This window comes from Gracilinanus agilis, chromosome 3 (genome assembly GCF_016433145.1).
Source record: "Gracilinanus agilis isolate LMUSP501 chromosome 3, AgileGrace, whole genome shotgun sequence".
Classification (NCBI taxonomy): Eukaryota; Metazoa; Chordata; class Mammalia; order Didelphimorphia; family Didelphidae; genus Gracilinanus; species Gracilinanus agilis.
The window spans coordinates 124,157,672-124,184,966 of NC_058132.1; the positions used below are offsets into that span (position 1 = coordinate 124,157,672).

At 35.1% G+C, this 27,295-nt stretch overlaps 1 protein-coding gene across 1 annotated transcript in view; it reads left to right on the forward strand.

Annotated features, from left to right (window-relative positions):
- LOC123238839 (phosphatidylinositol 3,4,5-trisphosphate 3-phosphatase TPTE2-like) overlaps positions 1–16,558 on the forward strand; it is a 90,954-nt gene extending 74,396 nt beyond the window's left edge. Inside the window, exons 17-20 of the mRNA XM_044666065.1 lie at positions 2,842–2,939; positions 13,772–13,867; positions 14,711–14,781; positions 16,430–16,558. Coding sequence (XP_044522000.1) covers positions 2,842–2,939; positions 13,772–13,867; positions 14,711–14,781; positions 16,430–16,523 — 359 coding nt within the window. The 3' untranslated portion in view covers positions 16,524–16,558. The remainder of the gene's footprint in view (positions 1–2,841; positions 2,940–13,771; positions 13,868–14,710; positions 14,782–16,429) is intronic.
- Positions 16,559–27,295: the final 10,737 nt, after the last annotated feature.

Genomic DNA, 27,295 nt, shown 5'->3' on the forward strand with positions numbered 1-27,295 from the left:
GTGTCTAATCTCTTTTTCTATCATAATTTTCCAGTTCTCTGACAATTCTCATATTATCTATGTGATCTGTTTTTTAGGTCAGTTGTTTTTGTAATATATTTCTTATTCTTTTCTACTATTTCATTCCTTTGATTTTGACTTATTTTTTGTTGTATTGGGAAATCATTAACTTCCTCTTGTCCAATTCTAATTTTTAATGAATTATTTCTTTCCTTGAGTTTCTGATTGTCTTTCTAATTGGGTGATCTTTCTTATACAATTTTCTTGATTTTCTTGCATTGCTCTTATTTTTTCCCCTAAATTTCATATGGATATCCAAAACAATTGTTTAAACTTTCAGTGCTAGCAACAGTTATTATTATGTATATCTTTCCACAGACTCTCTAATATTGACTTCTCATTTTTGGTTAAGTTTGCCAGTTTGCAGTTTATGAGATAAAAGTACAGAGTTGTTTCAATTTCCATTTCTCTTATTATTAATGATTTGAGCTTGTATTCATCTGGTCATTCTGATTCATAATTGTTCTTTAGAAAACTGTTTTATTCATATAATTTGACCTCTTAATCATTAGGGAAAGAGTCTTAATTTTATATTTGAGTCAAATACCTACATATTTTGAGCTTTAATTAGTAATGTGGGATACCAAGATTTTTTCCCAATTAGATAGTTTCTCTTTTTTATTGTATCTGCATTTATTTTGTTTGTGCTGAATAGCTCTTTAGTATTGTGAAATCATAATTGTTTATCTTTGTCTTGTGATCACATCTGTCCCTTATTTGATCATGAATTCTCCCCCTGGTGATTTGACCTTTTGTATCCAGATTGCATATCCATTTAGGGTTGATTGAAATGTATGATTTACAAGACTAGATTAAATGTAATTTAAGGAAAAATGCTTTACAGAACAAACATATTTAAAAAACATACAAAATGAAATTTAAAAGATGTTTTATGGGAAAAAATCAGTTTAAGTAGGCTAAGAAAGGAATATGTTGGTTAAATAGTAATATTGCATTCAATTAATGTCAAGGTATAGTTAGCACATCTTGGGAAGCATTTCACTTTTTGTCTTTGTATTCCTAGTACCCAGCCCCATGGCATACATATGTTATAGACTTTTAAAAGGTGGTTGTAATTGCGCTGAATTGAAACCAGTGAAATTTACCTTAAAACATGTCTGTAATACAGAGGTCAGTTCATCATTACTATACCTTTTGCTTGAGGGCATACTGAAGTCCTTAAAGATGGAAAAAATACATAATTTCAAGGCCTTGGTTAAAAATGTGGTGCATAATTAAGCATTCTTTATATCAAACACTTTTCCTCTTCTGAAAAATTCCTTTGGTTAGTGACTCACTCAACAGTCACTCACAATGGTCCATAATGTTAAAAAGGAAGTGTTTAACAAGTTAGTATTTTTAAGTACTTTATTACACAAGTAAGCACAATACATAGTTATTACTCTCAAAGGGTTCGTGATTCTAATTGGAGAAACAAGATAGCCACACACAAAATAACTAGATTATAATAAATGAGTATGGGACTAGAGTTAGACGAATCTATACCCAAACAGGAAACCTCTCATTAAATATTTGCTAAATAAGTGAATTCCAGTTCTGTCCAGATCTTTAATATGGGAAGAATTTTTTGTAGTGGACAAGATGGAAATAAACCTGAATATGGATGACCTCAAAAGGCACCTTCATATTAAGGGCAGAACATGTGTGTTGAACCTGCAAAGGAGACCAAGAGGGACATTTAGGCAGAGAATCATGAGAGAGAGAAAGCAAGAGATAAAAGTATTCAGAATAGTAGTAGTGTAGTAAACTGAATTATTAAACAGTACATAAAAGTCAAGAAGGATGAAGAATAAGAAAATGTTAGTGGATTTAACAATAAAGAAGTTATTGATGGCTTTGGAGAGAGTAGTTACAGTTGATACAAGATGTTGACATATAGGTCTTCTGTGTTTTCACTAAGGATAATGAAGTTAGCAATTAAAATTATAGCAAAGGGCATTTAGACTACTTTTTCAGAAGAAATTTCCCAGTTAAATGGTTATGAACTAGAGGTCAGCAAGGGTAATTGTGAAATCTCCTTTAATGAAAAATTTTAAAATACCTCTTATATATAAAAAAAGAGAGAATAAACATTTAAATAGCACCTACTTTGTGCCAGGCACTGTGCCAAGCACTTTACAAGTATCTCATTTGATCTTCATAACAATCCTATGATTTAGATGCCACTGTCCTTATTTAACAATCAAAGAGGGGCAGCAGGGTAGTTCAGTGGATTGAGCGTCATGCCTAGAGACGGGAGGTTCTAGGTTCAAATCTGGCCTCAGATACTTCCTAGCGGTGTGACCCTGGGCAAGTCACTTGACCCCCATTGCCTACCCTTACCACTCTTCTAACTAGGAACCAATACACGGAAGTTAAGGGTTTAAAATAAAAATTAAAAAAAAAAAACAATCAAAGAAACTAAGACAATCAGGTTAAGTAACTTGCCCAGGGTCACACAGCTATTATGTCTCTGAGGCCAGATTTAAACTAAAGTCTTGATGTCTCCAAGCCCAGTTCTCTCTCCACTCTGTGTCCTAGCTGCTTCTAAAAGGCAAGAATAGATGACACTCTAAAATATATCTTATTAATTCTACTTTAATTAACAATGACAGAATAGAGGACCACTAAAATGAGCAAATATTAATACAATATTGCTTAGGATAACTTGTTTCTTTTCTCCTTTTTAAGCCACAAAATTAGGTAGCAATGAGTCTCAGTTGACATATATTATCTTTTTTGCCATAAACTAAATACAACTTTTATTTCCTTTCCTTTTAGGGGTTGGAAAAGGTGATGGAAGTGATCTGAAAATCTCAGTAATAGCAAATAAAAGGCAAGTTTTCACCTGTAAATTTTCATCTTCAAAGAACTGTGAGGTGAGAAAAAAATCCATGGATTAAAAATTCATTTTTACCATATAGTTTTACTTAAAAACTTAATAATTATCACAATAAATGCCAAAAATGAAATAATCAACCAAAATTGGGAATAAAACAGTATATTAATCCATGGTCATATACTGCCTTATTTCATTGGATCTACATTTCATCATTGTGGGCATTACCTTCAGTTGAAAATGTCAAAATAATCCCTAACTTCTCAAATGTGCCTTCCTTATCTATGTCTTCTCATCAGTTCTCCATTTAATATCTACCTAATGCATTAGACCCCCTTGAAGTTGCTTAATATTTCATGGATATCAATCAGTGAATAAGTATTTATTAAGCATTTCCTATGTGCCAGGCCTGAGGATTCAAAGAAAGGCAAAATCAGAAGGTGCTGGCAAAGAGCTCACAATCTAATGGGAGAGACAACATGCAAACAAATAGCAAATATAGCTATACATAGGTTAAAAAGGAAATAAAGAGCAAAGAAGAGGCACTAGACATAACATAAATTAGTAAAGGCTTCCTATAGAAAGTTGGATTTTAGTTGGAACTCAAAGCTAGGGAGTGAGATATGTGGAATAAGAAGAATCATAAGGGAACTAGGTTATGTAGGGCTTGAATGACAAACAGGGGAGTTTATATTTTATCCGAAAGATGACAGGGAGGAGGCAGCTGGATGGCTCAGTGGATTGAGAAGGTCCTCATTTCAAATCTGACCTCAGATACTTCCTAGCTGTGTGACCCTGGGCAAGTCACTTAACCCCCTTTGCCTAGCCCTTACTGCTCTTCTGACTTGGAGCCATCCACAGTATTGATTCTAAGATTGAAGGGAAGGATTTAAAAAAAAAAGATGATAGGGAGCCACTGGATTTTGTCAAGTAGGGAATGACATCTTGGACTTGTGCTTCAGGGTTTAGTGGTTGACAGGAAAAGAGATTAGTTAGAAGAGACTTGTGGCAGACAGACCAACTGGGAGGCTCTTGTAATATTCCAGGCATGAGGAGATGAGGGCATGCTTCATGGTGGCAGCAGTATTAGAAGAGACAAGGGAACATATTTAAGAGAAGTTATTTAACACCAGATTGGATATAGGGGTGAGAGAGTAAAGAGTAAGTGGATTTTGACAACTAGGTTGAAAGCCTGCAGGGCTGGGAGAATGATGCTATCCTTGATAGTAGTGGAGAAGTTTGGAAGGGGTGGGATGATAGTGTAGAAGAAAAGATAATGAGTTCATTTTGGACATACTGAGTTTAAGATATCTACAAGACATACAATTCAAGAAGTCTAATAGGCAGTTGGAGATGTAAGACTAGAGATCAGTAGAAAGAACATGCCTAGATAAGTAGAGAGGCTCTGCTCTTTGATGATCTTCAGTCCCATATTTTATTACATGACTGAGCTGTCACAGTCTTTACTTTCTTTTAGAAAATATGCATTTCACAAGACAAATATTTTAAAATATAAAGAAGAAAATTAGAAGTATTATATATGAAAACATAAACTAATACGTATCCCTTTAAAAAAAGGCATGTTAACCATAGCAAGATAACCATTTGATTTTGTGTCCCCTTTTCAATTTCCTTATGATATATGAATCCAGGGTCTTTTACTATTGCTAAAAATGATTTTTTTCTTTTTTAAAAATTTTATATTTTCCTCCAATTACCAGTAAAAACAATTTTTGACATACTTTTAAAAATGATGAGTTTAAAATTCTTTCCTTCACTTACCCTCTCTACTCTCCCTGACATGGAAAGCAATCCAATAAAGACTTTACAGGTTCAATCATGTAAAACATTTTTCCATATTAGTTCTTTTATGGGAGAAAACTAGAAAAAAAAAGTGAAATACAGTATGCTTTGTTCTGTAGTCAGACTTCACTAGTTCTTTCTCTGGAGATAAAGGGCATTTGTAATCATGAGCTGTTTGGGATTGTCTTGGATCATTGTATTCATGATAATTGCTGTCATTCACGGTTGCTCATATGACTATTACTATGAACAATGTTCTCCTGGTTCCGCTCTCTTCACTCTGTATCAGTTCATGTCTTTCCAAGTTTTTCTGAAATTATTCTCATCATTTCTTATAAAATTATAGTATTACATTGTAATCATATACTACAATTCCCTCATTAGTAGGGATCCCTTCACTTTCTAGTTTTAACTTTTTTTTAATTGAAGAAATGTTTTTAATGTATTTTTAAATTAATAGAATTTATTTCCAAGTATCTCAGCCCTTCCCTCCCCTCTCCACATCATAGAAGACATCATCTGGCAAAAAGATATGTATATGTAGATTACATCTTTTGTGTTTCTATCTTGTAGTTCATTCTCTGAAGGTAAACATTCACAAATTATTCTTCAAATATTAAATCTGTGGCTGTATATAATGTCCTCTACTCATTTCACTGTTCATTATCTCATGTAGTTCTTTCCAAGGTTTTTATTAATTAGTCTGGTCATTGTTTCTTTTTTTTTTTAAACTCTTAACTTCTATGTATTGGCTCTTAGGTGGAAAGAGTGATAAGGGTGGGCAATGGGGGTCAAGTGACTTGCCCAGGGTCACACAGCTGGGAAGTGTCTGAGGCCAGATTTGAACCAAGGACCTCCCGTCTCTAGGCCTGACTCTCAACCCACCTGGCTACCCAGCTGCCTGTTCATTGTTTCTTATAGTGCACACTTTCCATTCTTTGTCACCACAAAAAGAACTATTATAAATACTTTTGTACATATAGGTTCTTTACCTTTTTGTTTTTTTTTTTTTTATCTCTTTGGGATATATAGACCATAGTATCACTGAATCAGAGGGTATGCAGAGTTTTAAAGCTTGGACCTAGTTGCAAATTGTTCTCCAGAAAGGTTTAATCAGTTCACAACTCACCCAACAATGCATTACTATCTCATTTTCCAACATCCCCTCCAATATTTGTCATTTTCCTTTTATGTCATAGCACTCAATATGATAGATGCTTTAAATTTCATTTTTAGTTAATAGCAATTTAGAGCATTTTTTCACATGACTATTGATAACTTTAATTCTTCATTTGAAAACTGCCCATTCTTATCCTTTGACTATATATCCACTGGAGAATGACTTGTATTTGTATACATTTGACTAATTTCTCTACATATTTGAAAAATGAGACCTTAATTAAAGAAGGTTATATAAGTTTTTTCATAATTATGATTATTCTGTATTATTTTCTACCCCATTTCCCCCTATTTATCCTACTCTCTCTCCTTTTGCCCTGTCCATCATCAAAAATGTTTTGCTTCTGACCACTGCTTCCTCCAATTTGCCCTCTCTTCTGTTAGAATTCTCATTTCTTTTATCCCCTTCCCCTCCTACTTTTCTGTAGGTTAAGACAGAGTTCTATACCCAACTGAGTGTATATGCTCTTTCCTCTTTGAGCCAATTCTTCTCCTTACTTCTCCCATCTTCCTTTCCACTGTAAAATCTCTTTCACTCTTTTTTATGTGAGATAATTTACCTCATTCTATCTCTCCATTCTCCCTTCCCCTACTGCATTCCTCTTTCTCATGCCTTAATTTTATTTTTTAAATTATCATCCCACCATATTTATTTATTTTTTTAATTAAAACCCTTACCTTCCATCTTAGAATCAATACTATGTATTGGTTCTAAGGCAGAAGAGTAGTAAGGGTTAGGCAATGGGAGTTAAGTGGCTTCATGCCCAAAGGTCACACAGCTAGAAAGTGTCTGAGGCCAGATTTGAACACAGAACTTCCCATCTCTGGCTCTCAATTCACTGAGCCACCTTGCTGCCCCCATCATCCCATCATATTTAACTCACACTCATGCCCTAAATACACTCCTTCAACTGCTCTAAAAATGATAAAGTTCTGAAGAGTTACAAGTATCATCTTCCATGTAGGAATGGGAAGAGTTTTACATTATTGAACCCCTTGTGATTTCTCTTTCATTTTTACTTTTTATCTCTGGACCCTTGTATTTGGGAAACAAATTTTGTATTCAGCGTTGGTCTTTTCATCAGGAATGCTTGAAAGTCCTCTATTTCATTGAATATCCTTTTTTCCCCCTGAAGGATTATATTAAGTCATGTTGGGTATATGATTCTTGGTTGTAATCGTAGCTCTTTTGCCCTTCAGAATATCATATTCCAGATCCTCCAGTCTTTTAATGTAGAAACTGTTATATTGTGTTACCCTGATTATACCTTCACAATATTTGAATTGTTTCTTTCTGATTGCTTGTAATATTTTCTCCCTGACCTAGGAGCTCTGGAATTTGGTTATTATATTCCTGGGAATTTTCAGAAAATGATCAGTGGATTCTTTCCATTTTTATTTTACCCTCTCATTCTGGGATATCAGGGCAGTTTTCCTTAATTTCTTTTTTAATTAATTCATTTTTTTAGTTACATGTAGAAGCAATTTTTGATAAATTTTTTGGACATTTTAGGATTCAGATTTTCTCCCTTCTTCCCTTTCCTCCCCTGACAAGGTTGATAAGTAATCTGATACAGGTATAACCAGAAACCCAATATGTAATAGCTTAATCAATGGTTGGAGCCAAGAGGTCAATAAATCTTTTTAATTAATTAGTTTCAGTAACAATTTTGCCTACTCCACTATATGTGTGTTTGTGACTATACAACTTGTGGTGTGTTTGATTTGTGTGTGTCTGTGAGGTGAGCTTCTAAGAAGTCAAGTTATGAGCAGCAAGGGTGGTCATGAGAGAGATGGTTTTAAAACTAACATTTTTTTTCTCTTTCACCTTTTGCCAGAGCTCAGTTCTTATCTGGCTAGAATGTATGTATTAAATTAAAATATGAAAAGCTCTTCTTTATTGCCTTCCTCCCAGATGTGCTTCTGGGTGTTATCAGGTTTATTTTGTAGAATTGTTTAATTGTTAATTACAAAGTTGTTTTCTCTATATTCGGTTTTAAAACATTATTGGATATGCTTGGTAAAATGTGAAAGGAAATTTGGAAATGTTTTCTCATTGAATTGTTGTGACCTGGCTAAGCATAAGTTTCATGTTTTAAATATGGAATATTGAGTATGTTAAAACTTTTCTTTTATACTCTAATATTTTAAAGGGGATGTTGGGTTGTTGGAAAAAGGCAAAGTAAATTCCTGTCATATCTTTGTTAGGCATGTTTATCAGATCTTAACAGGCCTTCTGGCAGTGTTTTGAAATTCTATATTGTCATACTTAAAGAAATGAGTTTTTCTGTGTGTTAAAGTAAAGAACTTTATGAATTAAATCTTACATTAGAAATTATTTTTATTTTAGACCATTAGGGAAATAACATAACTATCTGTATAAAGTACTTGTTAATTGCTGGAATATAGTAGAGCTATGTTTTTTAATCTACTATTCACTCTGTAAATTTAGATTGTAATTATTCTTATGCCAGATCAATAGTATTCCTGATTTATATTAAGGCATAGAGAAAATAACCATAATCTGACCCTAAATGATAAATGATGATTTTGCTTTGGAGGAAAATATTTGGGACATTTAATATGCTCCTGTTCTAAGTTTTTTTTAGATTTAAGAGTCCGACCCTCCATCAATACCATCACTCATTCATTTAAGGGAACTGCCATGTGCTCCTGAAGTCTGAACCACTAAGGAAACAACCTTGCTGAAGGTGGGATTTTCTTGGCAATCATTTTGACGAGAGATGTTTAAATCCTGAGTCTGGCATTGGCACCCTAAAAACAGAAGTGAGATGGTGTGGAACTTGGCTGTGGCTCTTACCTGAAGCCAAGTAGAGCATTCTGTGCTGGTAGGATGTGTTTTGATGCCATGTGCATTTTGTCCCTGCTTTTTTCTCTCCTAGCTAATTCCTTTTAATCCAGGTATTTGATCAGAGAAATATATGAACATTTTATTAATCTTCCTCTATTAGTTTAAAGCTAAAATATCTAAGCTATTGCCATGTAACTTCAAAGCTATTCAACATGATTCTTTTGATACCCCTGGACAATCAAGTAAATAAATATTTGACCTCATCTGTTGTTAATTATTTAAAAAACATCCAAAATCTCAGAGTGGTACAATTAGGCAATTATTTGGGAACATCTAAATCAGGAGATAATTTTACATCAGCAGCATTTTTTATTTTGAGTCAGAGGAAACGAGTGCAATCACTTATCCTCAGGGGAAAATGATTTATGTTCTATCTTTGTCATTTTTTTCTCAGCTCTTATCTTCTGACTTAGAATCAATATATCGAGTATTGGTTCCAAAGTAGAAGAGTGGTAAGGGCTAGGCAATGCCAGTTAAGTGACTTGCCCAGGGTCATATAGTAAGGAAGTACCAGATCACATTTGAACTCGGGACCTCCCATCTCTGGCCCTGATTCTGAATCCACTAAGCTGCTTCTTCTTTTGTTATTTCTAAGTGACATCTTGTCTTATTATTTATTATAACTAATAATTGGGTATGGGATATATTCTGATTGGAGGGACATGTTTATCCCTGTGTACATGTTCCCTATGATGTAGGTATGAGGGAGGATAGTTTGATGGATCACCACTTGATTCATCAATTAAAGATGTCTTGGGATGTTCAAAGGAGGTGACGAATTATGAGCCCCTACAAATCTATATAGCCTGGCCAGCTCCAGCCATCCCTGGTCATGAGAGACAACCATTCAGACGTATATAACTTTATTGGTTATGATGCTGGCCTACCCAATAAAACTGACATAGTCAATAACTTATATTCTTACCCAAAAATCAGTCTTTTGAGATAATATTAATCATAACAAGACATAATTCCAAATTGCTTTCCAGAATGGTTGGACTAGTTCATAGCTCTATAAACAGTGCAATAAGGAACCTATCTTCCCAAAGCTTCTCCAGCATTTGTTATTTTTCTTTTTTGGTCATCTTAGCCAAATTTAAGGGTCTGAGATAGGTAACTAAGACTTGTTTTAATTTGCAATTCTTTAATTATTAGTGATATTGAGCATGTTTATATGGCTATTGATGTCAGCACCATATTTGGATCACAAGAGGAATTTGGTAGGATTCCTTCTTTGCTTATTTTTCCAAATTAGTTTATATTGTATTGAAATTAATTGTTCCCTAAATGTTTGGTAGAATTTACTTGTGAATCTGTCTGGCTCTAAGAATTTTTTCTCAGGAAGCCATTGTTGGCTTATTCAACTTATTTTTCCAAGCTAGGATTATTTAAATATTCTATTTCCTATTCTGCTAATATGGGCAATTAAAATTTTTGTAACTGGTCATCTATTTGACTTTGATTGTTAGGTTTATTGACATATAATTGGGCAAAATAGTTTCTAATAATTTCTTCAATTACATTTTCATTGGTGGTGAATTCTTCATTTTCATTTTTGATACTGGCAAATTGGTTTTCTTTCCTTTTAAAAATCAATCAATGGTTTATTATTTTTTTAAAATATGAAATCAGCTCCTCTCATTTATTAGTTCAATGGTTTTCTTTCTTTTAATTTTATTAACCTCTCCTTTGATTTTCAGAATTTCCAATCTGGTGTTTAATTGTGGATTTTAAATTCGTTTTTTATAATTGCATGCCTAATTCATTTTCCTATTTATTTTACTTTCGTAAGCAATTAGAGATATGAAATTTCCCTAAGTACTGCTTCAGCTGCATTCCATAAATTTTGATATGTTGTCTTCTTGTTGTTATTATTTTTAATGAAATTATTTATTGTTTCTATGATTTGTTTTTGGACCCTCTTAGGATTAGATCATTTGGTTTCCAAATAATTTTTAATCTACTTTTCCATGGCCCTTAATTGAATGTAATTTTATACACTTAATATATTTAAGCTTTTCTACATTTGGTTGTGAGATTTTTGTTCCCTAAATGATCGATTTTTGTGAAGGTATAGCTAAGAAAAAGGTACACTCCAAATATGGCCTCAGACTTTTCCTAGCTCTGTGAATTTAGGCAAGCCACCTAACCCCAAATGCCTCTTACCACTCTTCTACCTTGGAACTGATACTCAGTAATACTAAGACAGAAGTTAATGTTTGTTTGTTTAACATATTTTCATTTCTATTCATATTAATTTTTCCTTAGAGGTCTATCATATCTAACTGTTCAAAAATTCTATTCATCTCCTTAGCTTCTTTCTTGTTTATTTTATGGTTAGATTTATTTAGTTCTGAGAGGGAAAGTTGAGGTCCCCCACTAGCATAGTTTTATTGTCTATTTCCTTCTATAACTCCTTTTACCTTTCCTGTAAGGATATGAATACTATGTCTTTTGGTACATATAAGTTAAGTATTGATATTACTTCACTCTCTGTGGTAGCAAAATAGTTTCTCTGTTTCTCTTTCTTTCTCTTTTTAAAACCCTTACCTTCTGTCTTGAAATTAATACCGAGTTCCAAGGCAGAAAAGTGGTTAGGGCTAGATAATTGGAGTTAAGTAACTTGCCAAAGATCATATAACTAGGAAGTGTATAAGGCCTGATTTGAATCCAAGATCTGCCATCTCTAGGTCTGGCTTTCTATTCACTGAGCCACCTAGCTGCTTCTTTCATTTAATTAGGTCTGGTTTTGCTTTTGCTTTGTCTGAGATCATGATCATTAGCCCTGGGTTTTTCTTTTTTGTTTGTTTTTTACCTCAGTTGAAGCATAATGGATTGGTTCCAGCCCCTCATTTTTATTCTATGTGTCTCTGTTTCATGTGTGTTTCTTATAAATAACATAATGATGGTTTCTGGTCTTTAATACATTCTGCTACTTGCTTTCATTTTATAAGTGAGTTCACAGTTATGTTTACTATGTATTTCTCTCCATCCTATTTCCTCCTCTTTTACCTATTTCTCTCTTCTTAACTTATCCCTCCTCAAAAGTCTATTTTGGGGGGCAGCTGGGTAGCTCAGTGGATTGAGAGCCAGGTCTAGAGACGGGAGGTCCTAGGTTGAAATCTGGCCTCAGACACTTCCCAGCTATGTGACCCTGGGCAAGTCACTTGACCCCCATTGCCTACCCTTACCACTCTTCTACCTTGGAGCCAATATATAGTGTTGACTCCAAGACAGAAGGTAAGAGTTTAAAAAAAAAGTCTATTTTGCTTCTGAATATCACCACACCCAGTTTGCCCTCTCATATACACAGTCTATATATGCTCCTTATAACTATCCTAATAATAATAGTTTTTAGAATACTCTTCCCATATAGGAATGTAAACAGTTTAACTTTATCAAATCCCTTTTGGTTCTCTTTCATTCTCTTTTACATTTACCTTTTTATACTTCTCTTGAGTCTTGTAGGAGGAAGTCAAATTTTCTTTTTAGCTCTGGTCTTTTCATCAGGTATATCTGAAAGTCTTCTATTAAATTAAATATCTATTTTCCTCCAAAAGTATTAAATTCAGTTTTTCTTGGAAGTTTGTTGTTGTTTATAATCTTAGTTCTTTAGCTTTCCAAAACATTTTATTCTAAGCCCTTTGATCCTTTAATGTTGAAGATGCTAAATCTTGTGCTATCCTGACAGTGACTTCACAATATGTGAATTATTTCTTTCTGGCTTCTTGTAATGTTTTCTCCTTGACTTGGGGGCTCTGGAATTTGGCTATAATATTCCTGAGAGTTTTCATTTGGGGGGATCTCTTTTAGAAGATTGTAATTATTTTTTAAATTTCTGTTTTATCTCCCCCCCCCCCAAGAATAGCATGGCAGTTGTTTTTTCAATATTTTTTTCCTATTTTTTCATTCTTTTGATTTTGTTTTATTGTTTCTTGATAGGCCATGGAGTTCTTAGTTTGCATTATCCCGTTTCTAACATTTAAGGAATTATTTTCTTCAAGTGAGCTTTTATATTTCTTTTTCCACTTAGCCAATTCTATTTTTTTAAGAAGTTCTTTTCCTTAGTGAACTTTTGTATGTTTTTTCTTTCCATTAGTATAATTCTGCTTTTTAAGAAGTTTTCTTAAATGAATTTTTGTGCTTCTTTTACCATTTGGCTAGTTCTACTTGTTGGGCTCTTTTCCCAGGGTGGAGAGGGTACTATCCCAGGGACACTGTCCTAGCCTTTAGGTTTTTCATGCTACTGTTTTCAGAGGTAGTTCTATAGATCTGTAAGTTTTCAGTGCTTCCAAGATGGTATGATTACTGCTCTCCTGGCCTATGCTCTTGTCTTTACCCAAGAAGACTCCTGTTCTCCTGCAGTTACAAATGCTGGCACTCTTGTTGGGGAACTGTGACCAGGTCCCCTGCTTTCCTGCAACTGCAAGTGCTAGTGTTTCTTTTCAGCCATGGAACTGAAATAATGGTCCCTATTCCCCTGTGAGTAACCTTAAGAACTTTTCCCCACCCTGGAACAGTAACTAGAGCCATTTGTCCTCTGCAACTGCAAGTGCTATCTCTTCTTTTCATCTTGGAACTACTACCTAGAACTATATATAGGCAGTACAACATATTTCTAGACTCAGCACCAGCAAAAGGTTCCTCATAATTTCTTTTTGACCAGTTATCTAACCCCCTTTCCATTTGTAGGATGAATGTACCCAAAGCTGCTGCTGCCACTAATGGAGCAACCTCTAAGACCTACTCCTTTTGTTGCTAGGGTGAGGTCTACACTGCGCCCTGGTAGGGTAGACTATTTCTACCACCTGCCTATATTGTCTTGGGTTGGAAAATTATTTTAACCTAATCTTTTGTTGATTCGGCAACTCCAGAATTTAATTTGAAGTTTTATTTTAGAGTTGTTTGGAGGGAAATTTGGGACTGTTCCGGTGAGTTTCTGCCTCTGCTCCTCCACCTTGGCTCTGTCCCATTAACCCTAATCATTAATGATTCTAAGCTGCATTTTTCATTCGCAGGTATTTTGTTGTGAAAATTTGGATTACGTAACTGTTAAAATTTCAGACTGTCCAAATATCTATGGTGATGTGAAAGTAAAATTTTTCTCTTCCTCAGTAAGTACAAGAAGAAATAACCAATGTGATGCTTAGCTTGAAGTTTTCTCTAGTGGTTTCAAAGGAAGCAGGGAGCAAGGATTGTAGAGATCATGGAAATCCACAAAGACATCCAAAGTCCTAATTTTTCTAATAAGTTAAAGCCCCTTCCTTAGCCATCAAAACTTTCACTAGAACTCTTAACTAATAACAGTTTGGTATCAACTAAATTGATTGCTATAAATTTTAGCTCTACTGAATTCTTGCTGTTCTTCCACTGGGAAATAGTTAATCAACACTAAAATGGCAATCAGAGAACAGAACTCACTAAGGATGATTTATAGAACAGACCACCCTCCTCTGGTCCCCATACAACTGAGTAATCTGGACTTATATTCTTAAACATTACGTTTAAATAATGGAAATAACACTAGCCAAAGCATCAGGGACCTCAATATTAGTCCTGACTCCATAACATATCGGTAATATAACTATGGAAATTTGACCCATGTGGGCCTTACTTTTCTAAAAATTTGTAAAGGATATGTATGTGTATGAAAATCCTTTAACCTCATGGTTAAGTGAAAACAATGGATTAAAAGCACTTTGAAAATACTAAATCCTTATAATTTTTCATCTTTAATACTTAATACTAGTTTATTATAGACAAAGATATATTTAGGTATGATATGAATATAATATGAAGTCCTTCATTCTATCTAATGTCTAAGTGATCAATATCTAACTGAAGGGTGGGGGCTGGGACTTTAGTCTTTTTGAAATTGAAATAACTAATTCTTGGAATCAATTTTGTTAAGAAAAAGTAACCCTTTTTAACATAGTATATATTTTATGTATTTTTAGGCCATTCCTAAACTATATGACAAGTGTTCATTTTTCTTTTGGTTCAATACAGCTTTCATTGACAACAACAGGTATGAAATAAGACCTAATTAAATTAAGTTCACCCTAATGAAAAGCTAGACATGTGTGTGCATGCATGTGTGTGTGTGTGTGTGTTTTAAGATGAGAACAAAGAAGGGAGGCATTGAGTAAAAGGCTAGTAATTTGATTATCATCTTATATTGAGATGTGAGCATTGATGGGTTCATTGAATAAACCACTTATATTTGGCACCATGAAAGTTAGTCATTGATTAAATGTTGCATGTGTAGGTAAAATATAGAATCAGGAAGACCTGATTCAAACCCTTCTGAAGATAACTCCAAGCTCTGTGACTCAGGGCAAGTCACTTAAATGCTCTGCCTCAGTTTTCTCATCTGATAAATAAGGATACAAATAATACCTACCTTCCAAGGTTGCTGTCAGAATAAGATGATAATGTGTAACATGCTTTGCCATCCTCAAAGTATTATATTAATGTTCATAGCATATATAATAATGTATGTTTAATGTAGAACTACATTAAAAGGTTTGGATAATATTGTCCCTTAGGCTCCTTGCCATGGCACTCTGTTCCAGGTAAAATAATGAAGTTGTTTAAATAACATAAGGAATTCTCTCAGACAAAGCCTTGAGATGGGCCTTTCTTTCTGTCAAATTCTGTGTTATAGCATGGTACAGTCTAGAGACAGCCAGGAAAGTGAGCAAACTACTTATCTTCAGGATAACATGTAGCATAGATATTACAAGATAAATGTGAACAGTTGGAACAGGTAAAGAGCAATGAGGATAATCAATGTTTGTTCATTTAATTCTAAGACTTAACAGTCCAAATATTCTGCAAATGAATAAAGTCTCCTTTTTAAAAGGGTGTTTTAATTATGTGGAAGGGGAGAGTTCCCTCAAAATACTTAGAAAATTGGCTTTGAAAGAAAATTCCAATGTGTGTGAGACTCTCAAGAGAGTCTGGGATTCTGCTTGTCTGTGGTGAAAGGGTGAGGGAAAGTTTGGTCACCTATAAAATAGAAATTGAGGAGTCACATAACATAGAAATCGTGCATTTGTTGGCATTGATGAGGTGTACCATGCTTTGTACAAAATGAAAACTTTGATTTAAAAATAATTAATTTCAGGTCTGGAGAAATAACAGTGTTGGCATCTAGTATAAATTCCCAAAGAAAGAGATGAATTTTACTTTTGTGGTTTAAACTCTGCTGAGTTCCATCATACACAGAAATTAGTCTAATGCTCTAAATGCAAAAAGTGCATTTCTTTAATTATATAAAAGAAATGATCTCAAAATTCAATATATTCAATAAATTGAATATAAGAGGGTAGAGGGTTTAAAAAGGACTGGGCTAGTTAACAAAGAAGACATAAACTCCAGATGATTTAGGTTTGGCACTAAAGTACTACCAAAGAAGGCAGTTTTTAAAATTGCACCTGGATAAGAAGTTTACACCTATAAACTGCTAGTAGAATGAATACATGCTTTAGAGATTTTTGCTTGCTTTTTTGAAATACGATAGAAAAGGAAAAAGTGGGTAAAGAGAAAAGAAAAGAATGCTCAAGAGTGAATTAGTGAAGTCCTTCATTTTCAAGGCTCAGAAAATAGCAGCCTATTGAATAGCTCTTGGTTTTAGCTTGGAACTCAAATGTCATTATTTTTCCTTATCTTAGGCTCTATCTTACCAGAAATGAATTGGATAATCCCCATAAACAAAAAACATGGCACATTTACCGTGAAAATTTTGCAGTGGAAGTACTGTTTTAAGAAGGCATGACCTACAGAAGTGTATATTTGTTTAAATGTCCCTCCCTGTCTATTAAAGAATCATGTTCCTGTGAACCGAACCCTTACTACATAGAGGAATCTTCTAAATCTACATTTCCTTGTTGGTGTATTCATTTGTATTCTATATACTTAAGAATTCTATTAAACATTGTAAGTAAAAGGCATGTGTTCATTTTCTTACATACGTTCTTGTAGGGAACTTTCAAGAAAAGTCAGGTTCACAGAAGAAAGTAGGTTGTATGTGGACTCAAAGCACCTATGATTAATTCTTGGTTCTGCCAATTATTAGCTGAAGGCAAGTCACTTAAATTCCCTGGGCCTCAATTTCCTCCTCTGTAAAATGAGAGTGTTAGTCTAGGTTGCAACTAAGATCCTTTCCAGCTCAAAATCTATGATTCTGCGATTTATTTTATGCAAAATTAATATCTGAGTCTTCAGTTAAATTTCCCAAAAGAAAAATAATTTATCACGTCATAGAAGGTTACTGATTAGATGACTAGCATATAGTATGGATTTATTCAATGTTTATTGAGTGGGTAACTGACAAATCCTTCCTACTAAAACTAATATGTACTAACTATATTACTAAAATATATACATATATATTTTGTTGATGCCTTTAATCTCTGTGACTTTTTAAAAACATTTTTTTCCTTGATCTTCTCATTCTATTTTGCTTCAATGCTAACTTACTCTTGTCCCTTTCAGCCTAAAAAAAAGAGCCTTTTATTTTTAATGGTCATAAGAGTTCAAGTTAAAAAGGCCTGAAGGAATACCTCATCCTTCTAAATGAGGAAAATTACTCCTGGAAAAGTGAAGTCATTTAACCAGTTTCTCACACATAGCAGAGCCAGGATTTGAATGTAGAATCTCTGACTCCAAAGTCAACCCTTTCCATTTCCCCCCTTTACTGCCCCTAATTACTTAGAAATTATTTGCTTGAAATTTTCCCCATAAAGGAATGATGAGGGTTTCTATTGTATATATGCTTTGTGACTTCTATCACGACATGAGCAATATGGAAAAATGTATTGCATGAAAGTACAAATATAACCTGTATCACACTATTAACTGCTTCAGGGAAGGTGGAGAGAGAAGAGAGTGAGAAAACTTGAATTCTGAAGTGTCAAAAACCAATTGTCAGGGGGTAGCTGGATAGCTCAGTGGATTAAGAGCCAGGCCTAGAGACAGGAGGTCCTAAGTTCAAATCCAGCCTCAGACACTTCCCAGCTGTGTGACCCTGGGCAAGTCACTTGACCCCCATTGCCTAGCCCTTAACACTCTTCCACCTATGAGCCAATACACAGAAGTTAAGGGTTAAAAAAAAAACTGTCAAAGATTGTTTCCATATAGAACTGAAAATTTTTAAAGACATTTTAAAATTCATGTTCAAAATCACTAACTATCATGAGAAATGGAAATGAAAATAACTCTGAAGTTTCACCTCACATCCTACAAATTGATGAAAATGACAAAAAATGAGAAAAGTATTGGAGAAACTATGGGAAAACATATACACTAATACACTATAGAGCTATAAATTAGACCAATGGCTCTGGGTATCAATTCAGGATTATGCAAGAAAAGTAACTAAACTGTCCATACGTTTTAACCTAGAGATGGAACTGTTAGGCATACATACCCCTATTGTAAGAAGCAAGGCAAGCCAGGCACTTTGGAACTATGAGAGATGACAGAAGGAAGAGACAAGAGTGATAGTTGGGCTGAAACAAAGACTTCTGGGAAAAGATCCAACTTAAACTTTGAGGTTTTCAGCCCAGGAGGGAGGTGGTTTTTGGGGGGCTTTGTGACCCACAAAGTGAAATTTGGAGAGTTTCCTGAGACCTTCAGTGAAGGCTGATCATATCTCTTGATCTCTATTGGTTCCTGATCATACTGGAAATATACAACAGTTTCTTCAGTTTGGCCAGGGGTTTCTGGACTTCAGTGGGGAGCCAACCCCTGGGACCCACAAATATTGCCTTGGGCCTTGCCCTTCATTATCCTCTTTAGTTTAAACAATTCTAGCTATAGGAGTATTATTTGCGGATTGGGTCAGAGAAGCTGTGAATTTGGGGAATGCAGAACCTCTGTGGGTACCCTACACAGTGAAGGACTGAAGGGATTTAGGGAATATCCTGCACCCCTTTTCCTAAGAACTGCATTGTATTTCCCTTGTTTATTTTGTTCCTGTAAGAAACCCTAAAAGTTTGATTCAGTAAAATCAGAGTGAACTCGATTGGTGGGAGGCAGAATGAGTGGGTTGATGGAGGAAGGAAAGCAGACCTCCATTTTAAAACCTGATTCTAATTGGGGATTTCTGGGGGAGGCTTCAGTGTGCACTGCCTGGCATGAACATCTTATTGGGGTCACACTTGTTTCCCCTGGAGGAGAAGATATTCCTTTAACTTCTCTACCCAGGCAGGAATGTCCAAGAAACCCCATTTTGTCTCCTAGAAAGGAGGGGTGGCTGTGAGGGAGAAGCCCTAAAACATCAACCTAAGGGGTTAACCACTACACCCCAATCCTCCTGATCACCCTGCTTCTTACGCTATGGAAGAAACAAAGTTTTATATACCCTGAAATATCCATAGCAAAAACTGAGAAATAAAAACAGATGCCCATCAATTGGGAAATGGCTGGAAAAAAAAACTATGGCATATGACTATAATGGAATATTATTATATAGTAAGAAATGGTGGTTGAGGAGTCCAGAAAATCATGGGAAATTTTATATGAACGGATACAGAATAATAAGCAGACTCAAAAGGCCAATATACACAATTGCTGAAAACAATGTAAAGAACTAATTAGTAAAAGGAAGTCAAGACTCTGAATAACTGAAAAACCAATGATCGTTTCTGAAAATAGATAATGAAACATGCTTCATCTTTATGGAAGAAAGTGAGGGGATTGCTAGAGCAGAACATGGAATAAATTGTCAGATGTAGTCACTGTATTATGAGTCTGCTTATCTGTTTTTCTTGGTTAGAAGAGAAGGGTTCAATTTTGGAGTAAGGAGGAAGGGACTTTTTTCAGAAATGGCTAAGACAAAAGGCATGAATAAAATATGCCTTTGAAATTACATATCCTTGAAGTATAGATTGTGAGTAGTATTGGGTGAATAGGTCCTAATACTACCTCAGATACTCCCTTTATAGACAACTATATTATCTTGGACAAGTCAATATATTTAATACCTCACACTATATCTTTTCTCCTACTATGGTTAATACTATAATTGATATATGCAATTAGTTTACTAACTGGGTCTAAATCTTTCTAAAATCATAGTTGCAGTTAGCTACCTAAAGGATTATAGGTGACTCCTTGCTTTATAATCACATCCTTTTATTTAAAATGAGAATAATGCAGATCCTGGAGGCTATTCCTTCCTCAATGAGTTCAATGCCTAACTCACAGTTTCCCTGCCATATTCCCACTCCTTCTCTCATTCTAGAGATACTAATACTAGTCTAGAGGACACTTTATTGGAAATAAAAAAAAATCTCTGGGCCATAACTCTGTGCTGACAATCCAAATTTTAATTGTGGTCAATTAAAAGCTGGAGATTTTCCCACACCCAATTTGTGATAAGACCCTATATAGATGTGTGTCTGATAGGTTTTTGAGAGGTAATTATCAAAAGTCATTAACACAGCAGAAGGTACAGAGGATGTTAAGAAACATGCAATGGTGCTTGATAGCAAGAGTTTGGAACATTTGCTATGAAATCCTAAAAAATTCAATGCAAGGTTGACTATCATACCACTTGGGTCAAAGTAACCTTTCTTGGCCACCATACTCTGGGGAACCTATAGTGGCATAAATCTTCAAAAGATCGAACAACACCTGGCCAAGTCAAGGTTGTTTTCATACACTTTCATCAGGACAGCTGTACACTCCATTCCCAATGAACCCACTCCTTCTACATGGATTTCAGCTTCCCTAAATAACTACACAGACCTGAAGTTTTTATTCCTCTAACAGAAGCTCTTAATATATTTAATTGCTATAATATTCTAATATACCAAACTATCTCCTCTCTCCTACTATGGTTAATATTCTATTATGATTTATCATTGATATCTTATGCACAGTGTAATAACTGAATCTAACTCTTCCTAAGAATTTTAATTGCAGTTACTTCTCTAAAGGATCATATGTGATCACTTGATTTTTGATCAATAACACAAAAGCAATATAAACAATTTTCCTTTCATCTTCTACCCTGCTCTAATTCTAGAAGACATGTTAGTACTATAAATCAAATATCCTCACTCCCTAATTCTTCAGTCTATTCAGGTCCTGTGATCCACTATGTTGGTTACACACAAAAATGATCATTTTCTTGATCTCACCATCACCCACAAGTGCTCTACTTCCACATTCATAAACTCTGAAATTCCTTTAACTGAGCATATTTTATCACTTTATGCCTAAAATTATTCCCTATTACTTGCAAGGTCAAATACAGAATCTTGACATTCAAATATCTTCATAATCTATCCCCCCTCCTACATTTTCAATATTCTTACATATTGTTTCCCACACTTTCTCTTCAATTCAGTGACATTGGCCTCCTTACTCTTCTATAAACAAAACACTCCATCTCTATAAGAAATAAAAATAATTGGATCATCATTCTGAGTTGAAGATCCAAACTTTAATTGTGGTCAAAACTTTAATTGTGGAAAATTAGAGCTCGAATCTCATTATGCCTAGCCCATGGCAAAGATTTTATTTACATGCATAACAGTCTGTTTTATAGGCTTTTGACAGTCAATTAACAAACGTGATTAATAAAACCAAATGTACTGAATATATTACTAAAGTTTAGGAAATATTTGCTGAGTTAATAAATTCCAATAAAAAGGCTTAAGAGAAGCAGTCCCCATTTCCTCTTGTCCTTCTGGTGATTTAGCACCAATGAAGACATCTTGTTTGGATATCAGAAGGATCAAGGCCTCTGTTAAATGTCACAATCTTGAGAGTGTAAGGCTCATGGAATGGGGCTCACAAGCACCATTCATCATTGCAGTGTGAAAGTAACAATAACAGAAAATATGGGAATGAATCTGATCAGGCGATAATTTTCAGTCGTCCCTACTTGGTACTACAAATAATATACTGACATTATTAGACTTAATTGATTATACTGAATCTGGGAGGAAACTTAAAAGATAAACCAAAGGTACCTCTCTGCCTCTGAAGAACCTAAAGTAAATATAAATCCTTCACAAAAGCAAATACCATATTATCCTTGTAATAAATTCCTAATTTCTTTGGCTGACTCAATTATTGTTTCTGTTATCTTTAAGAGGAATCAGAATACAATCAAGCTATGCACTTATCATTCTAAAGTTGATAACAAAAGCTCCTAATTTTATTGACAGCTATAATATCCTTTTTTGTTTTTTTTAATTTAATTTAATTTTTTAGAAAACTTTTGCATGATTGCATGATTCATGCTCTTACTTTCCCCTTCACTCCACCCCCCCCAATAGCCGATGCGCATTTCCACTGGTTTAAACATGTGCCATCAATCAAGACCTATTTCCATATTATTGATAGCTATAATATTCTAATACTCCATACCATATCTATCTTTTCTACTACTATGGTTAATATTGTATTGTTATAATTGACATCTTATATGCAGTTAGTTAATAACTGGGTCTAACTCTTTCTAAAGTTACCTACCAAGGATTTTATGTGATTCCTTGTTTTATAAACACTGATATAAAAGTAATGAAGGCAATTTCCTTTTCATCTCTCAGATCTAGGCATTTTCTCTGGCTGCCTCCCATGCCTGAAATGTTTTGCCTTCTGGCTTCCCTGATTCTTTTAAGTCCTATGAATATCCCATCTAACAATGGGAGCCTTTCACAACCCTTTTAAGTTCCAGTGCCTCCCCTCTGTTAATTATTTCCTGTTTATCCTATATATAACTTGCTTGTTCATATTTGTTTACTTGCTGTATCCCCCAGTAGACTGAATTACATGAGGGCAGAGACTGTCTTTTGCCTCTTTTTGTTTCCTCACAGCTTAGCACACACAATGCCTGGCACATAGGTGCTTAAGAATTGTTTAATGACTGATTGACTGCTGTCTGTTCTCCACCCTTAAGTTCTTTCTCAGGTCATCAATAATGCACTATCTACACATTTCTACTTTTCCTATCCTGATCCTTTGGTGAACCAGTTCAACTTTATACTAGCCTCTAAATCTTGAATTCCTTATTCTCTTATCCTATCACTCATATCTTGCCAAACTCCAACCCTGGATTGTCCCCCACCATGCACCTTTTTTACTACTATTCATATCCAACCTAGCCAAGCTGGAGAAAATCAAGAAACTGGGCTAACTGAACACACAACACATTTTCCATCTAATTTTAGCTGGTCTCTCATTTAAACAAGACAATCCTTCTATTCCTCTTAATTGATTTGCCATCCTTGTCTCCACATTAACAATGCCAAACCTTTTCTTCTTAAGTCTGCCATGATACATCCTTCCCCAACTCTCCTACTTTGATTTATCTCATATTCCATTTTCAAAAATAGAGGCCTTTTCATTCAGAACTCCCTCTTGTTCCCCATTGCCCAATCTCACTTCATTCATACACCTTCCTTCTATTGTTTCTTCCTTTTCTTCTGAGTAAATTCCCCTTGCCAAAGCCAATTCTTCCACATGTACCCTGGATCCCATGCCCCCCAATCTTCTCCAGCAGATTGCCCCCACTATAATCTCCACTCTCTCTAATCTTCAAATTCTCATCTGCTGGCATCTTCTTTGAAGCCTACAAATATACCCATGTCTCCCCCCAATCCTTAAAACCCATCACTTGATTCAACCATATCCTTTCCTTCTTGGCTAAACTCCTTGAGAAAGCTGCCTACACAAGGTTCCCCCACTCTTTCTCTCCTCACTTTCTTCTGAAACGTCAGCAGTACAGCTTCCAATCTCATTATCCCATTGAAACTGTCCTCTACAAAGTTATCAATGATCTCTTACTAGTTAAATCTAATGGATTTTTCTTAATCTTTCCTTAATTTCTCTGTATTGTTTGATACTATTAATCACTTTCTACTAGAAACTCTTTCCTCTCTAGGTTTTCATGACTCTGTTCTTTGTTCTCCTCTTATACATCTGAGCACTCCTTTCCAAACTCCTTGGCTGGATCTTCATCCTGGACATGCCCACTAACTGTGGGTGTCCCCCAAGATTGTCCTGGGTCTTCTTTCCTTTTCCCTCCATACAATTTCACTTGATGAACTCATCAGCTTCCATGGATTCAATTATCACATCTAATCACATGATTCCTAGGTCAATACATCTAGACATGGTCTTTCTCATAAGTTCCAATCCTGCATCAACCAATTGCTTTTTGAATATCTCATTGTGGACATATCACAGGCCCAACAAAATCAAACATGACCCAAACAAAATTCATCTTGCTTCACAAACCCTTTGCTCTTCCCAAATTTCTATTATATTACTATTGTAAGGATGGGATTTGTGCAAGGGGGATGGGACAAATGGAGCCAGAGACTGACGTTTGGTGGCAGTTGAGACTAGAAGAATTCTGGGAATTCTCCAGAAGAGGAGGAAGGAGGAGAAGGGAGGCCGTCGAAAGTACTTGGGAGGAGGGAGAGAGAGGAGGAGGACATCCTAGCTCGGATCTAGTCCTGAGGGTTTCCTGAGGATCTTTCTTTGGACATTGAAACCCTGATTCCCTGGTCAAAGATTCCTTCACAGTCTCACCCAGCAAGACTTCAACCATTAAGTCAGCTAAGTGTTTGGACTCCATTTTGGGAGAGATCTCTTAGTCTCCTTCCCCCATTACCCAACCTTGCTGAGAGACCCTTTCTGGTCTGACTTGCAATTATAGAAAAGGATAGAAACAGAAACAGAAAGAGAAGGGGCAGGAGATGCTTAGGAGTGGGAACCCCAAAGGTTCCCACCCAAGTGATGGACTGCATAGAAAGGGGACACCCCAAAATCCCTCTGCCCTTCACCCCTTTCCTCAACCCCTAAATTGCGAATAATAAAAGCCATTCATTAGTCAGATAGCATTCCAAAGAGCCTGAGAGACAACAAGTGGGAGGGGAGCTTGGTCTGGCTGCCTCCATCTTGAAGCCAGACCATCTGCTGTGAAGTTGACTGTCCTCAGGGGAGGCTTGCGTGAATCCCGCCCTCATTTAGAATCGGATTAGGGTACCCCATACTCATCTTATAGGGAAGCCTTGCCCCCAACTCCTGCGGGGCAGCACGACCATCCAGGTCACCCAGTTTCAGGTTGACACCCCCACAAAGTCTCCCAGAAGTGCATATTTAGTGCGAGAGGAGAGCTAAAAGAGAGTCTCACTTCATAGACTTTTTCTCTCCCCCTTCTATCATAACATTGGTTTCTGGCTTCTCTTTATTGTTATACTATTAAAAATACATCAGGAGTGTAACAAGGATGCTTATTGCCAATATTACTCAATATTATGTTAGAAACACTAGCAATGGCAATAAAAGAAGAAAAAGAAATGGAAGGATTCAGAATGACCAAAGAGGTAATAAAAACTATCTCTTTTTGAAAACAAAATGATGGTATGAATGGAAAATTCTAGATATTCAACTAAAAAGTCAATTGAAACAATATATTGACGAAGTAGCAGGATATAAAATAAGCCCACATAAAATTATCAACATTTCTATATATCACTAATAAAGCCCTACAAGAAGAAATAGCAAGAAATACACCATTTAAAATAATCATATGAGAGACAGGTCTAAAGATGGGAGGTCCTGGGTTCAAATCTGAACCCTAGCTGTGTGACCCTGGGTAATTAACTTAACTCCCATTGTCTAGCCCTTTCCATTCTTCTGCCTTAGAATCAATACACAGTGTTGATTCCAAGATGGAATGTAAGGGTTTAAAAAATAAATAAAAACAACCATATGCAAAATAAAATACTTGGGAATATATCTGTCAATATGTAGAAACTATATGAACATAATTGTGAAACACTTTTATAAAAACAAAATCAGATTTAAATAACTGGAGAAATATTAATTGTTTATGGGTAGGTAGAGTCAGTATAATAAAAGTGAAAATCCTACCTAAACTAGTTTACTTATTCAATGCCATCCCAATTACTAAAAAAATTTTATTGAGCTAGATAAAATGAAAACAAAATTCGCTTTGAAGGAACAAAAGGTCAAGAATATCAAAGGAATAAATTAAATGTAAAGAAAGGAGGTCTAGTAGTACCAAATTTTAAACTATTATAAAGCACTAAAATTATCAAAACTACCTGGTACTAGCTAAGAAATAGAAAGACTGATCAGTGGAATAGGACACACATACAACGAATAATGTATTTGACAAGTGTAAGATCCAAGCTTTTGGAATAAGAATTCACTCTTTGGTAGAAATTGTTGGGAAAACTAGAAAGCAGTCTGGCAGAAATGAGATATATAGACCAATATTTGCTAAGATATGATCAAAATGGATACATTACCTAGACATAAAGAGAGATATCATAAGCAAATTAGAGGAACATGGAACATATTACCTAACAAATGTAAGGATATGAGTAGAATTTGTGAATAAACACAAGATAGAGGGCATTGTGAGATGAAAAGTGGATAAATTTGATTACATAAATTAACAAATAAAACTAACGCAGCCACGATTGGAAGGAAAGCAGAAAATTGTGGAGAAATTTTATAAACATTTCCTCAGAGGTCTCATGTTTTATTGAGAACTTTGTCAAATTTATAAGAATATGGACTATTCCCCAATTGATAAATGGTCAAATGATAAGAATAGACAGTTTTTAGGTGAAGAAACCAAAGCTATGTTGAAAAATACTCTAATCAATGATAGGCAAACTTTTTAAAGAGGGGGGCCAAAGGAAAGGAACTGCTCATCTGTCAGTCTTTTTCTAGGGCAACTCTTTTGAAGTTTCATTGTATTGTATCCTACTCATTGTATTTGTCAGATTAGGAATAATGTCTCTGGCTGGATAGAACATTTCAGGCCCTCCCTCCAACCCCCCATCTGGCCCGTGGGCTGTAGTTTGCCCATCACTGCTCTAAATCATTATTGATTAGAGAAATAAATCAAAACAACTCTGAGGGTACACCAAGATAAATTCAGAATGGGTGAATAACTTGAATATAAAGAGGGAAACTATAAATAAGTTAAGTGAACACAAAATAGTATAACTGTCAGATCTCTGGGAAAGGAAAGATTTTAAAACCAAGCAAGAGTTAGAGAAAATTACAAAATGTAAATTAAATGGTTTTGATTATATTAAGCTAAAAAGCTTTTGTACAAACAAAAACAATGTAGTCAAAATCAGAAGGGAAACAACAAATTGGGGAAAAGTCTTTAATAACAAAAAACTCTGACAGCAGTCTAATTACTCAAATATACAAGGAGTTAAGTCAATTGTATAAAAAATCAAACCATTCCCCAATTGATAAATGGGCAAGAGACATGAATAGGCAATTTTCAGGTAAAGAAATCAAAACTATCAATAAGCACATGAGAAAGTGTTCTAAATCTCTAATAATTAGAGAAATGCAAATCAAAACAACTCTGAGGTACCACCTCACACCTAGCAAATTGGCTAAAATGAAAGAAGGGGAGAGTAATGAATGCTGGAGGGGATGTGGCAAAATTGGGACATTAATGCATTGCTGGTGGAGTTGTGAACTGATCCAACCATTCTGGCTGGCAATTTGGAACT